At 34.6% G+C, this 15,708-nt stretch overlaps 1 protein-coding gene across 2 annotated transcripts in view; it reads left to right on the top strand.

The window, feature by feature from the left end:
* MRPL3 (mitochondrial ribosomal protein L3) overlaps positions 1-15,708 on the top strand; it is a 45,386-nt gene that overhangs the window by 7,254 nt on the left and 22,424 nt on the right. For both annotated transcript variants that reach the window (XM_081302092.1, XM_081302091.1), the window contains exons 5-6: positions 4,506-4,605; positions 6,809-6,869. In XM_081302092.1, coding sequence (XP_081158218.1) covers positions 4,506-4,605; positions 6,809-6,869 — 161 coding nt within the window. The remainder of the gene's footprint in view (positions 1-4,505; positions 4,606-6,808; positions 6,870-15,708) is intronic.

Here is a 15,708-nt window from a genome sequence, read left to right as displayed (position 1 = left end):
GTAATTTAAATACTATATAAATTATATTATTGTAGTTTCATACTCAAGACTATGGTCCCCATATTTTTTCTCACGTTCTTATAGCTTTATCTTCTTCACAGTAAGGTGATTGGGATGTTGTATTCTTAAGTTGTGGATTTTGCCGCTCTCAACTTACATGAGCTTTCATGTAATTATTCCCTTCTTCAGCATAGGAAGCACTGCAAAGGACCTTTTTATGTGATTTCTTCAATATATAGGTTTTTTATTACAATATTAAAAAAAAAGCTTTGCCTATAAGTAACCTTTCTTTAGAATGAGATGTGAATATGAAGTTTCAGATTCTTTATAAATAAAGCAATTTTGTTCGAAAAGGAAAGAGATTTTGAAGTATATAACCATCCTCTTGCATATTTTATGCAAATAGATTCTATAAAGTAGAATAAAGCTACAAATTGATCATAGAGGGTTTCTTTTAAAGTAAGATCTAATAGAGCTAGAACTGTTTGAAGAATTTGTGCCCTTTAGGAATTAGACTTGTTTGATTTTTGCTATTTTTGTATCTTATAAATAAAAACTGATATAGTACATACTGTTTTGAATAAGGAACTTACTGGTCCATTGGGAGCCTTCAGGTCTTTTTGATAAGAGGGAGTGTTGAGGAAGAGAAAATAGGAACTTAAGTGGTCTTACAGATTGATCAAATCAATTCATCTTAAGAGCACAGAAGCATTTCCATTGTTGTAAGGATAATTACAAAGAACTTTGAAGAGGTGGGGGAAATGCAACCTCATCGATTGGATTATTCGAGTATGACAATGCTGCCAGTCTTTAAAATTGTCTTTTGAAATAATTTATTTGAACATTTTAAAAAGAAAAGAAGAAGAAGAAAGGAAAAAAATGCTTTTGGTTTCATCTTAACTTGATCATTTTTCTCATGACTGAGACCTAATTAGTTTTGTAATATTATGATTTTAACAGAAAAAAATCTAAATATTCAATTTTATTAAAATTGAAAAATAATAATAAGTAGATGTTACTTAGTTCTTTTTAGGTTTTAAGTCAGGGAAAGAATTCTTCTCAGAAACTTCTTTGTATACTTCATTGTCTAAACTGTCAGTACGTGCTTGGATCTAAAGTTAGAAATGCAGATAATAAAGCCATATAAGTAACTCACAGGCCAGCAGGCAGGCAAAGATACACAGAAGTAGATAAATAAGTGATTTGAACAGTAGTATATGCAGGTTCTAGGTTGGCGTAGACAGAGGAGCAATGGATTCTAGCAAGGCTGTTCACAGAGGATTTGGATGGAAAATATAACTGGAGCTGGAACAAGAAACATGTAACACAGTTTTAATGATCTTCATTTGGAGGTGCTGGATAGGAAGGAGATTATAAGTTAAGAGTGGCATAGACAGACACAGGTATGGATATACAAGACACCATGGTCCATTGGGGGCCTGCAGGTCCTTCTTTTTGATTAGAGGGAGAGTTGAGGAAGAGGAAACAGCAAGGAAATAGATATACTGGTGCTGGTTATATTTTGATGAAAGAGACACTGTTTACATCAGAAAATATAAAATGATATTTTTTGGGCAAGTCTTATAGCAGTCTATATCAAGAGTTTTAAGTTAATTAAGGGGAGGGTAGATACTTGGAACATTATTATAAGGAAACAAGATGTTCATAAAATTTTATTTTCAGAGATATTGATTGTAGTTATATTTATAATAGCAGGAAAAAAGTAGGATTGAGGAGAAGAGCAGACAATAAGAACTACCAGAAGCTGGGGATACAGTAGCAAGTAAAACAAGTCTCTGCCTTCAGGAAGCTTACATATTGTGGGATTGGGTAGCGTTCTATAGAAGATAAAACAATATTTAAAGTTGTTTTGAAGATTAAATATAGTATTTAAAATCTTTGAAGATTAATAAATCAGCTGAGTGGGTGACAAGTGACAGAAGTGGTGCTATTTTAGATAAGAGTAATTCAGAAAAGGTAAATTGGTATGTAGAGGAGGACCAAAGTAAATGTGGGAGCAAGTCACCCAAAATTCTGGCAGTAAAGCTCAGCAGGCAGGGGAAATAGTATACATAAAGAACTTGAAGCTAGTGTTGGATATGTTCTTAGATCAGTAAGGGAGTTGATTTCTTCTGAAGCAGGGTGAGCCAAGAGAAGAGTAGAAGATAAGATCATTGTGTAGAACCTTATAAACCAGGGACTTAGAACTTAATTCTGCATTGAGGTGGAAGACACAACAGAGATATGACATAGCTTAAGTTTTAAAATGATTATGGCAGCCTGTGAATTGAGAATGGACCAGGGAATCAGGAATAAAGAAACATGGACCAGGCAAAAGATTGTGGTATGGAGGGGAGGGGAGGTAGGAAATTTGGTGTGGGCTGAATTTTTAAATAGAACCTGTGTCATGTGAAAGAGAGGGGTGACCACAAAGTTTAACCCAAACAACCAAAATTGGCATTTATTGAGATTTGGAAAACTAAGAGAAAGCAGTCTTGGGAGGAAGTTGAGTCAATTTTAGATGTTAAGTTTGAATTGCTGTTTGATATTGAAGTAGAGATAATGCAATTGGACTTGTAAAATTATAGTTCAGAAAATAATTTGAAGTTAGAAATGTGAAGCCATTGAGAACTAAGAGAGTAATGACTAGAAGCCAGGTGAAAGTCTTTCAAGGAAGGAGTAGTCACCTGTGTTGACTATCCCTGATCAATATTGACCATTGTATTTGAGTATCAACTAGTGCATTTGACTATGTAGAGATCATTGATTACCTTGCAAGCCTCTTTCTATTGAATATTAGGAGCTGAGAGCACCTGATTAAAGTGGGTTCAGAGAATAGGTAGAGAGAAAGTAGACTTAGCAATTCTTTCGAGGAGCATTGCTGTAAAAGGGAACAGAAAAACTAGCTGAAGAATATATGGTCAAGGAAAATTTTTTGTTTTAATATGTGGGTTATTATGACATGTTCATACACTAATAAGAAAGCGTTGGTTGGTGTAGACTCATGAGATACTTTAAAAAAAATACTGGTGCCTGGGCTCCACGAAAGAGCAGTGAAGTTAGTTTCCCAGCAGAAGACTGTGACATTTTCTAAAAGCTCACCATATGCATTTCATGTGCAACCAGGAGTGGGTTGGGAGGATAGCAGTACAGGAGTGCTGGGATAGGTAGTTTGACTTATTTGGTGGTGGGAACATGAAGAAGTTCTCTTGATTCTTTTTTTTTTTTTTTTTAAGAGAGAGAGAATTTCTTTTAATATTCATTTTTTTAGTCTTCGGCGGACACAACATCTTTGTTTTTATGTGGTGCTGAGGATTGAACCTGGGCTGCACACATGCCAGGCGAGCCACATCCCCAGCCCGTTCTCTTGATTCTTCAAGTTGAACAGCTCAGAGAGAGGGGAAGTAAGGAACAGTGCTGTAGATTTTAGAAGAGGATGTGACGTTGTTTTAGTCAGCTTTTTCACTGCTGCAACCAAAAGACCTGACAAGAACAATTAGAGGAGGAAAAGTTTATTTAGGGGCTCACAGCTTCAGAGTTCTCAGTCCACATGTAGCTGACTCCATTGCTCTGGGCACAAAGTATAGCAAAACATCATGGTGGAAGAGTGTGGTAGAAGAAAGCATCTGGGAACATGGCACCAGGAAGCAGAGAGAGACCTCTCCTCACCACGACAAAATATAAACCCCAAAGGCACGCTCCCAGTGATCCCTCCTCCTCTGGCTACACTCTACCCACTTTTAGTCACCACTGACTTAATCCCTATCAGGGGATTAATTCACCTCTTATAACCCAGTAATTTTATCTATAAACTTTCTTGCATTGTCTCACACACGAGCTTTTGGGAGACAGCACATATCTAAACCATAACAGACTTAATTGCCTTGGAGTGTGTGGATTTAACCAGAGAAATATGGTTGTTGGTCAGACCACGTTTGGAATTTACTTTAAAGTGTGCCATAACATTTAAATGTGACCTATTGTGTTTTCTTCCAGTTGTTTCAGACTAGGTGCAGAGTAGACAAATAGTTGATTTCCTGGGTTGGGGTCCTTGATACAATATCTAGTCAGAGTTCTAATATGAGTAGAACAGGTTGTGGTGATGCACATCTGTATTTTCAGTTACTCAGGAGATTGAGGCTGGAGAATCACAAGTTCAAGGCCAGCCTGGGCAATTTAGCAAGATCTTATCCTAAAACAATCAAATAAGAGCAGGGCACAACTGTCTTTACTACAGAACAAAGATTTATTATATACTATTTTTGAAACATTGTACAGATGGTTAGATCCTAAGCAATAAGATTATTTGTTCCTAGAGTTACAATGGATCATAGATGTAAATCTCACCTTCCTTAAATGAAGGGAATAGGGTGCGCTTTGTTCAATAGGGAAATAGTATGCTTTCATTTTTTTCTGACATGTTAGTAATGTGACTTGGATCTCTATATATTAATCTCTACTTTTCACATTTAATATATTACTAATGTGCACCACTTTTCCTCTAGAAACCTACATCTGTATTGAAATTTTACCGAGAACTTGGATTGCCACCAAAACAGAAAATTAAAATCTTTAATGTAACAGATAATGCTGTAATTAAACCAGGTAATCTGAGGTCGGGGAGAGGAGGGAGGTAAAAATACCCAATTATGTGACTTGTTTAATGTTAGCTATTTCAATAAAGCTGAATCTAAAATACAAAGTCCCAAACACTTTATTTTTAAATATAAGATACCATCTGATTTAATCACTGGGAACAAACAATTCCTTGTCTCCTATAAATGGAGAAAGCTGTAGGGGACTCTTTGTTTTCTGAGAGAGGGAGGAACACTTTTTTTTTTTTTTTAATGTAGAGCTTCTTGTTTGGAAAAGCCACTTTCAAATAAATACACTAACTTTTAAAATTCAAGGTTCATTGTTTGCAGGCTGGCATTCTGTTATGTGAAGATTAACTAGGCTCTCTTTAGTGAGAAAATGTAGCCTGAAACTGGAGAGTGACCTATAATATTAAGATTCTTATTTAAAATTTCCACAATGTTTTACCTGATCCATGGAATGTCAGAAAGTAGAATTTGGTATATGATTTTGTCTGTCACAAATGCAGCTTTTTAATGTTTTTGAACTTAAAAGCCCCCCAATTTCTTGAATGTGAATTCTAACAAGATTGTAGAAATTTTTAACTTTTATATCTTGAAGGCAAAAAGTAAATTGAATTATAGATAATTTGCTCTGAAATGGTTTTAAATAAATCTTTGGCATTAACACATATAATTTTCTTAAACCCTTTGTGCACATTTAGGGTAAGAATAAAAATTGAATCCACACCAACTTTTGCGATTGCTCTGACCATATGAAGTTATTGTTTTTATGGATCAAAAATGGTAAAATAGCAATTTAAGTCATTCAGCTTCATAGAAATGCACCCTATGTAATATTCTTGGAATCTCCCCAATTTTTCTTTTTTTAAATTAATATTTTTGATTGACAGATGATAACCATATTCATTTAATGGGGTATATTGTGATTTTGATATATGTAGGCAATGTGATTAAGTCCCTATTTTTTCTTAATTCAAGGACTTTCTCTTGCCAGGTAAATCCAGGTTATGTCCTACCTTAAAGAAAACTACTGGGCTGGGGTTATAGCTCAATGGCAGAGTACCTTCTTAACACGTGTGAAGCACTAGGTTCAATCCTTAGCACCACGTAAAAAATTAAAAAATAAAATAAAGGCATTCTGTCCATCTACAACAACAATAAAAAATTTAAAAGAAAAAGAAAACTACTCTCTGAAATCCCATTGTACTTTACTACTATTATACAAACTAACTGAAATTAGTTTTTAGTTACATTGGTTCCTGGGGGGTTTTTTTTGTTGTTGTTTTTATCTCTTTTGACTGTATCAATGTGATTCTTTACCAAGATGATAAATTTCTTAAGGTCAGGGGCCTTCTTTAATACTTTTGCATTTTTAGCTATATGTGTTTGTAAATATTTTGTAAGTATTTGTTAATAATTGCCAAATTAAGTAGTTTTCATAAATGTTAATATCTAATATACATAAACAAAATACTGTGAAAGCTTTCATCACAAAATTTTAATTTTTTTAATGACTTATTTCCCAAGGAAATTTAAAATTTTCATATAATTAAATGCATATAAATAAACATTTTGTAAATGTTTCTATGTAGAGTTAGGAGTACTATAATGACAATTTTTGCTCTTGCAAATATTGGGGCACATATTGAAACAATGACCAGTACATCAAAATTCTGATACATATGGGCTTTTTAGGGCTATCGTGACCATACCATGATCATTACCTAGCATATGAGGGGCTGGGTTCAGGTAATTAAAATTTCTGTTTTTCTCCAATGGGTAATAAAAGACTTGCTCAAGCCCCAACATGTTTTTAGTTCTTTTCTTATTTTTTTAATGTAACATAGATAATATATCCTAGTTCATTTTACTTATTTACCAAAACAACTAAGAGTTTTCAAATTGTGAGTTCATCAGCAGTCATGGTGTCACTCATTTCGACCAGCTCCACTTTGGCCTCTGGCTGGTGGCTCCCTTCAGCACCGTGTCTCTCATGCTAGGCCACCATGTTCTTTAGCCAACTAAAAGACATGTTTGTTAAATAGTGTCATTGTTTGGGTATTTCTAATGTTTATAATTGCAGAAGAGAGACCTTTCTGTTTTTTATGAAATTTAATAGCTAAGAGGCTTCCTGGTTCTAGTGTTTGTTTTAAAAAGTTGTTTCTGTGTTAATACATTTTATGTTGATTTTTTGTTTTCTTTTCACAAAGGCACTCCTCTTTATGCTGCTCACTTTCGTCCAGGACAGTATGTGGATGTCACTGCCAAAACGTAGGTCCTCATAGCCGTCTCTTTTCCTTTCGTTGTTCCTCATTGTTATATATAAGTGATATTTTTTTGAAAGCAAAACTTCTTGAATGTTTTAACAAGAGTCTAAGTTGGTAGAAATCAACTAACAAATGTTAACTTTGAGTCATATGTAGACTGGACATGGTATTTTTGTTACTGTAGCTTTTTCGTATCTTACCATTGTTGCCAAATAGCTTAGTGCTGGCTAGATGATCTCCAGGAAACATCTGGATCTTTTCAAAAATTTTAAAACTTCAAAAGTTGGTTAATGTTTCTGGATTTAATTGCAGCTGAGTGCCAAAATAAACCCCTGTTAACCAAAAAAAAAAAAAAAAAAAGGTTAATGTTACTTCACCATGGGAGGAAACAATCAAGCTCTTATATAGGTTTCTATAGAAATTATTCTGTATAAGTTGTTGGAATTCAAATGACAAGAGTAAATAAACTCCAGGTATCAGCTCTTATCCATTCCTCTTATTCTCTCATATAGGTCATAATTTCATTTTTGTGTATAATTTTTCACCTTTTTGTTATGACATCTGTAAGAATATTCTGACTAGAAACCCTTTGAAAGAACCAGATGTCCACATGTGATCAGGAATTGTCTTGTGATCTCGGTGGCTGAATAGGGTTTGTTGTTGTTGTTATGTCTTGTTTTGGATTTTCTTTTTTGTTGTTGTTTTATTTTTGTGGTGCTGGGGTTCAACAAAGCGGCTTTTCTCCAAAGAGTCAGATATAGCCTTCATTTCCACACCATCATCACCTATTTTCAAATATGGGCCATTGCCAAAGCTACTAGATACCTTTATCTCTGTTCAACTATTTAGAAGTGAAGCAGGATAAACTGGTAGGGTAAGTTCTCTTTTTAGGGGGAGATATGAACCTGATGCTTTTCTTTCTTTTTTTTTTTTTTTTTTTTGCTTCCTAATTGTCATGGACTTGTCCCAAGAAATCACATGTTTCTTGGGAACTTTGTTTTGCTTTCCTTTTCAAGAACTTGAAATGTTGACGGTTTGATTTGGTTAGTTGAAGTATATGTTGTAAAGCAGATTGTTTTATTTTTTAGTTAATTAATTTATTTATATTTTACGGTAGTGGGATTGAACATAGTGGTGCTGTACCACTTGAATACATCTCTAACCCTTCTTTTTTTGAGACAGGCTTTCCTTAAGTTGCCAAGAAGGCTGGCCTCCAAGTTATCCTCCTCCTATCCCAGCCTCCTGAGTCACTTGAATTATAGGCATGCACCACCACACCTGGTTAGAGTATTTTACCTTTTTTTTCGGGGGGGTGGGTACTGAGGATTGAACTCAGGAATACTAATCCACTAAGCCATAATCCAGCCCCTTTTATTTTGATACAGAATTTTGCTAAATTACTAGACTAGCATTGAAATTATAATCCTCTTGCCTTGGTCTCCCCAGTTACTAGGATTACAGACAGGTGCTACTACGCCTGGCGTAGATTATTTTACTTTTTTAATTCAGATTTATTGTATAAAATACATCATAGTAATTCTGTTACTGTATACATAGTTCATATTGTGTTAATTTCATTATATGTTTTACAGGGTATATGGGATATTCTAAAAAGCCATGCAAAGTTAGGGACTTTTGTTAGCAGTTGTCTTGTGGCCAGGTTTGTGGAATTGCTTGGATAAGAGCCTAACTTTACAAATACCTATGTTCAGTAAAAGATTTCACTTCATATGTTGCTATTGAGTTACTTTGGTTTCTTTTTAAAACTTATTTTTAAAACTTTAGCCCTTTTGTGAGTATAAAGTGAAAGGGAAAGTTCTTTTGTATTCCTAGAAAATAAGAGTATATAAAATTGTGTGCCCATCTCAAGACTAAATAGCTGCTAAGAGGTAAGAGAATAGCCCAAGGATTTAAATAGTGATAATCAACTCTGGAGAAAGGAGGACCCTCTACACCCATATGAGAATATCTTCACTATTGCTTGGGCTGCAGTACAGTATTTTGTTTAATTTTGACTGTGTAACAGTGTGTTGGGAGAGTTACCCCACACAGGGTTACATTGTATTCTAGTGTGCATACCTTCATGTTGAATTTCCTGGGGACAGATTGAATTGGATTTTTTGCTAAATGTTTCCAGTGACTATAGCTTTTATAGCTGATATGTTGCTATATCTGTAAGATGCTTTTAAATACTTGTAAACTTGTAGGATTCCTTGTTCTGTCTCATGTGGTGCTTGATTTGAATTCCTCTGAATGTGCCACTGGCTCCTTAGCTGCACACAGTCCTAGTTACTGTTGCCTCTTTGCCACTCACTTCCCTAGGCTGTAGTGTTTGTACATATGCCCACATGCTTTTATGTGCATTTGCATTCTTTTCTTCTTTTTTAACTCTTATGTCCTTCTCCTGATGCTTCTCATTTGCGGGCAGTTCCCCTTGCTTGGAGTTTGAATTCTTGGCAGCCAATATGTTATTTTCCCTGTTAACTTGGATAAGCACTGTGTCTTCTCAGTTCCTTACTACTATTTAGTGCCAGATTCATTTAGGGCCAGAGGTTTTCTACCCCATCTTCCATTTTCAGCCTTGGTTTTAAAATTTTGAGACATCTAAGCTTCATCTTACTTGCACTTTACTTGCACTTGTAACAAGATTATTAATCTTGTTACAAGTGCAAGTACGCTAGAGTTAAAAATTGTGCAGTGTCGTGGTTGGTGAGGAGTGATGAGGGGAAGTGGACTTACAGGCTGAAGCAGTAGTGGCTTTTTCACTTGAGTGGGCTTCAGAATCTCCTGAAGGGTTTGTTCAACAGACTGATGGGCCTCCTCCACAGAGCTTCTGACAGGTCTGACAAGTTTCCAAGTGATGCAGATGCTACTGCTCCAGGAGCACACTTTGAGAACCACTGGCCTAGAAAAGTGTTGCGCTCCTCAGTTAAACAAGCTTCTCTTCCTCCTTTTTTTACCCAGCACAGCATTCAACATGCCTTTCTCTCCTTAACTATGGTCAAGTTGCAACATACAAATGTGTTTAAAACACACCACTTAAATTTATCCAATTGAAAATAACATTGTCAATAAAATGGGCTGCCTGTTTACTACTTACATTTTAGCATAAAATTGAAAATCATTATGTTTATTTATAGGCTTCACTATCTTTTCATTAGAAAAAAATCCAATTATTAATCTCTACTTATATTTTGACTTTCAGGCTTTTTTTTTTTTAAACCTAATATCTTCAGTTTTAAAATGTTGAAAGGAGAAAACACTCTTTGCTTCCCAAAAAAAAAAAAAAAAAAAAAAAAAAATAGAATCTGTTTACCTCGGGAAAGAAATTGTGTGTAGACTTAAAAAAAAAAAAAAAGCAATCAATCAGTGACCAACAGTAGCAGCTTCTTCTTGAAGATATTCTTAAAACTTAAATGTCTCTTTTCTAATAATTACAGTAGAAATCTTACCTCAAAAGATACATTGTGTTTACCTGTACTCAATTTGATTATAATTCTCTGTATAAATAGGGACTGTTTACCAGTGTTTCTTTGAGATATGAGGTGAATATGTATTTACCAGAGTTCATTTTAGTTTTTGCTTTTATACCAGAAATAGTTTTTCACCTAAAGGATCAGAAAATACAGATTGAGTTTTGATTGTATGGGAAAAGATTTTTACATCTAATGTGTAAAACCATCTAGCAGAATAGTTTTACAGTTTTATCATACTGTTAGTAGATAATAAAGCCCAGTCTTTGCACTATGACTGTCATATATAATTCATACTTAGTGAAATTTTTAAATTCACATGTACAATGATGTCTGTCCTCTGTCCCCCACTTCACTATACTTTTAAAGTTTATTTTCTTTTTCTGTAATAGTAATAATATATTTTCATTGTACCTTGAGAAACAAGATTAGAACACAAATATAAATATATTTGTGTTCTAATAGAATGGTTTGGAGTCTTCATATTCTACCCTTTTTTGTTTTTTAAATCTCAATTTCGAGGTGGCAATAGCTGCAGATAGTGAACAAATATAAATAGTGGTTGAGATGAGGATATTTAGCCCATGTTTTTCTTATATGTTCTATCAGTGCTTATTATAAGCTGAGTTTAAGAAAAGAAATGAGAAAGTAATGGAACAAAAAATAAAGAAAACTCTAAAATTGCATTCTGCTGTGTTTAGGAGAAAAAGTTATGTCTTTGTCTCAAAGGACTTGAAGGACAGAAATGGTGGTGATGCATCCCTAACAGTGGACACAGGTAGGAAGGCACTTTCCCGCCTGGTGTCTTATTAAACTTTGAATTCATGACAGTGCCATGCCTGAAATAAATTTTTTCTGGTTGTCTAGAATTCTTCTTTTATTTATTATTTTAATTTTGAAACTTATTTTGAAGTCAGAAATAGTTTATTCCATTACTTAAATGGCTGGTTTTTTTTTGTGGAAGAAGGAGAAAGTAAAGATCTTGTCTACAAGCCTGGGCTAATTGGAATAATCCACGTATTTTCAGATATAATCTTACCTTTTTTTTTTTTTTTTTTTTTTTTTTTGCTACCAGAGATCAAACCCAGAGGTGTTTAACCATTGAGCCACATTCCCTGCCCTTGTTATATTTTAGACACAGGCTCTCACTGAGTTACTTAGGGCCTCACTAAGTTGCTGAGGCTGACTTTGAACTCACAATCCTCCTTCCTCAACCTCCCACGTTGCTGGGATTACAGACATGTGCCACTGCACTTGGGTATAATCTTACTATTTTAAAGGGGTTGGTGCCCTCTAAATTCCCATTGCTCTTTGATATCAAAATAGAAAAATAGTTATTCATCTTGGTAATGTTCTCCTTTGTAGTAAAAATTAAGGAGAATGGGGTAGGGGTGATTAACTGATTAATAGGACAACTCTGCACATTTATTGAGATTCACTTAGTTTGGGCTTTTTCATTAAAATATCAAAATGTATAAAGAAGTATTGTTACCCTCAAATCCTTAAAGGTAGTTAAAAAGTCTTCTTAAAAGTAAAACTTTCTAGGCTTTATGCAGGAAGGCTGCCTACATACCATTAGAAACCCTTCTGACTGGCTGGTTCTTCTGACTGGTAGGTGTTTGCTGAGAACTCTGAATGGGAAAAATAAAGTATGTGCTACCTTCATTGTATAATTACTGACTGGTTCTGTCCATTTTTAGTTTTATTTCATTTTTAATAAATAATGTTATTCACTAGCCACTTAGAGCAGTAAGTCTATAAACATATGAGAGGAACAATTTTCAAATTAAGGGATTAGATTTTAGAGAGACAGTCTCTTTGAAATAAATTCCCTCCTCAGTCAAAGTGAATGTGTGTTTTGAGATAAAGCTAGAGTTTGGAGAGTAATGTTTTAGAGTGACATTTTGTTGTCACTTAAATTTTTTTTATAGTAAGTATCTATAATTGCTTTCCTATTTAACTCTCCCCTCAAGGTCAACAAAATAAAGACCTTATAAGTAAGAGGCAATCTAGGGTGGTAGCTAAAAGAATTGGCCCATCAGTAACTGTGTGACCTAGACAGCTTTCTTCACTCTTTATAACTACATCTTTAACATAAGGCTAATGATAGCACCTATTTCACAATCTTGTTGTAAAGTCTGATTGAGATTATGCATGGAAAGCTCTTGGTTCAAGGCCTGACACATAAAAAAATGCTCAGGATTATTGGCCACTGTCACTATTGTTGGTATCACTGGTTTTTAATTTAGGGAGAATGGGGTAGGGGTGATTAACTGATTAATAGCACACCTCTTTTAAGTTTTAAAAGGAAAGTCTTATGTGTTCTCAATAGGAAATACTTTTTTAATTAAGAGAAAACATGAAGGCATTAGGAATTAAATTCTGGAGTTTTCTAATACATCAAGATATTACCTTCTCACTTTATAGACTGTCTTTTACGCAGCAATATAATAACTTTACAAAACACTAGGTGATTTTAAAATTACACACCATCTATTACATATAGCATTTTTAGAGTAATGAGGATGCCCTTTAAATGGCTTCATGTTGCTGGGATATATTTATATTTGTGTTCTAATCTTGTTTCTCAAGAGACACTGTGACCTGGGTTGAAAGCCTGACCAAATGCTCCTGTTGCCAGGGATTTGACCTTGGGCAAGTGGTTTAACTTCACTAGATTTAGATTTCATTGTTTCTAAGGTTTCTTTCAGTTCTAAAAATCTGTTTCCAAAAAATAATCCCTCAGTTTTCCAAGTCACATACCCCATCTTTATCTATTATTAATGAAGAGATAATATAAGACAGTAGTTTCATAGCATGAGACAGTATTGTTTTCTATGCTCTATGGCTGAACATCTTCAGAAAACTTTTGTCCTTTCATGATATTGAGGAATTGGTTATTCAAATTTTTTTCTTTTTCTTTTTGAGAAAAGCAGACTTCACTCAGGACAGCACATGTTATGTTCTGAATTTATTTAGGACAGCCAGGAAATCAAAGGAATCACTGCATGTTTGGCCCTTTGTACTATCTGATGAGCAGTTATGATGTCAGAAAACCTATAGGCAGTGTACTTGCAGCAGACTCTGGTTGACAAAAATGTTCCCCTATTTGATGGGAGATTTATGGTTTAGGGACAGAAACCAAATACTTGAATTTCAAGTCATTCTGTCACAAACTTCTCCTAAAAAGTTAAGCCACGGAAATATATCCATGCCCCCCCCCTTTTTAATATTTATTTTCTAGTTTTTAGGTGGACACAATATCTTCATTTTTATTTTTATGTGGTGTTGAGGATCAAACCCAGCGCCCCGCTGCCAGGTGAGCGCTTGAGTCACATCCCCAGCCCCCTCCATGCCCCCTTCTAACTATATGTGAATGGAACACAAAGCAAATGGAAAATTTCACCATGTCTAACTTGTAGATTCAGGAGCTGTTTATCACTGATCAAATAGATTTACACAGCAATTGTGAAATAAGAATTGTATTGTGGAAATAAGACTCTTGGACTTTACAGGAATTTTTGGTAGAGACAACAATATCTTTGAAAGGCATGGATGAAATTAAATAGGTAACATATGAGTAGGTTATTAAATGAGTAGTTACTACTGTCAAAGATAAAATGCTGCTGGGCAAGGTGGTACATGTCTGTAATCCCAGTAACTCCATAGGCTAAGATGGGAGGATCACAAGTTTGAGGCCATCCTTAGCAATTTAACAAGGACATAAGCAACTTAACAGGACCCTGTCTCTATAAGTAAAATAATAATAATAATAATAATAATAATAATAGAAATAATAAAAGTAAAAATAGAAATTAACAACATAAAAAGGCTAAAAAGGGGCTGGGGATGTGGCTCAAGCGGTATCGCGCTCACCTGGCATGCGTGCGGGCCGGGTTTGATCCTCAGCACCACATACAAAGATGTTGTGTCCGCCGAAAACTAAAATATAAATATTAAAATTCTCTCTCTCTCTCTCTCTCTCTCTCTCTCTCTCTCTCTCTCTCTCCAAAAAAAAAGGGGGGGGCAAAAAAATTTTTAAAAGAAAATTGGGGATATAGTTCACTGGTAAAGTGCTCCTAGGTTCAATCCCCAGTACTCCTCCCCCACCCCGTCCCCAAAAAAAGAAAAAACAAAAGATAAAATGTTCAGGAGCTAGAAGCTAATCCTGAGAAAGATGAGGGAATTAGCTACTTTTACGTACATGTAATTTATTTTGGCAAAAACTGTCCTGTTTTGTTTATTGGCTTTTGTTATTTTGAAACCAAAAGCATTTGAACAGTTTGAATTTAAAGCATAACAAAGTAATTAAGTCATATTCTATAAGAAATTCTCTTGATACTGGTTTAGACATTTTGCTTTTATTTTCAGCAGTACTTTTTCATAGTTAAATGTCATCATTAATCTATTATTGGTGGTTCATCATAAATAAAAAGAGCCCAGTATTGATTTTGTCTGTGAACTGAGTGAGCCTCCATTTCCCCATCTTTAGACATAACATAGAGAAGCTAATTGTTAACTAGAGATTTCTTCACTTTCCCATCCCCACTTCTGCTTTTATTGGTTAAATATAAAAATATAACCTGATTTAAGGGCATCCTTAAGAGAGGGTAGGAATCCTCTCCATTTAATACTCAGATTATGTACAAGTCATTTAAACTTCTTAGAGCACGAATCAACCATTTGGAAATGGTTCTGATTGAAAAATAATATACTTGCATTATGGATTTTTATTTTTTTAAATGAAGAGCAAGTATTTTTGCAAGTGATGTTAAACTTTCTGTGGTTTTTACATGGCAATAATAGACAACATAGTAGGAAGTGTATGTGAGGCCAGACAGAGGTAATTGAATAAACAAAGGCATGAAAGAATGGCATATTTAGAGATTCATGGAATAGTCTACTATGACTAGGATTTGTGGTAGGCAGTGTTAAAAGGTAAGTTGGGCTCAATTGGATCATAGTTGAGTTTACTTGTTTTTGTTATTGTTGTTGTTTTTCATGCTATATTATAATTGGGATGGAGCCTAGGACATTACCACTGAACAACCTCTCTGGACTTTTTTTTTTTTTTTTTTTCTAGTACTGGGGATTGAACCCAGGCTTGCTCTTCCCTGAGCAAAACTTCCCAACACTTTTTTTTTTTTTTTTTTTTTTTTTGAGATAGGGTCTCACTGAGTTGCCCAGGCTGGCCTCAAATCATGATGCAATGAAAGGTATTGTCCCACAAAATAAAGCAACATGTTGGGTTTGTGTTAAAACCTGTGTGTTTGCTGTTGGCATGTGGGCATTTGTCACAATATGGCAAGGGAATGAAATTTTCTTAGTATGATTTCTAGAGATTTATAGTCTGCATTGGGAAACATTAAA

This window comes from Spermophilus citellus (assembly GCF_964194105.1).
Source record: "Spermophilus citellus genome assembly, chromosome: 7".
Lineage (NCBI taxonomy): Eukaryota > Metazoa > Chordata > Mammalia > Rodentia > Sciuridae > Spermophilus > Spermophilus citellus.
This window is presented reverse-complemented; position numbering and strand designations above follow the sequence as displayed.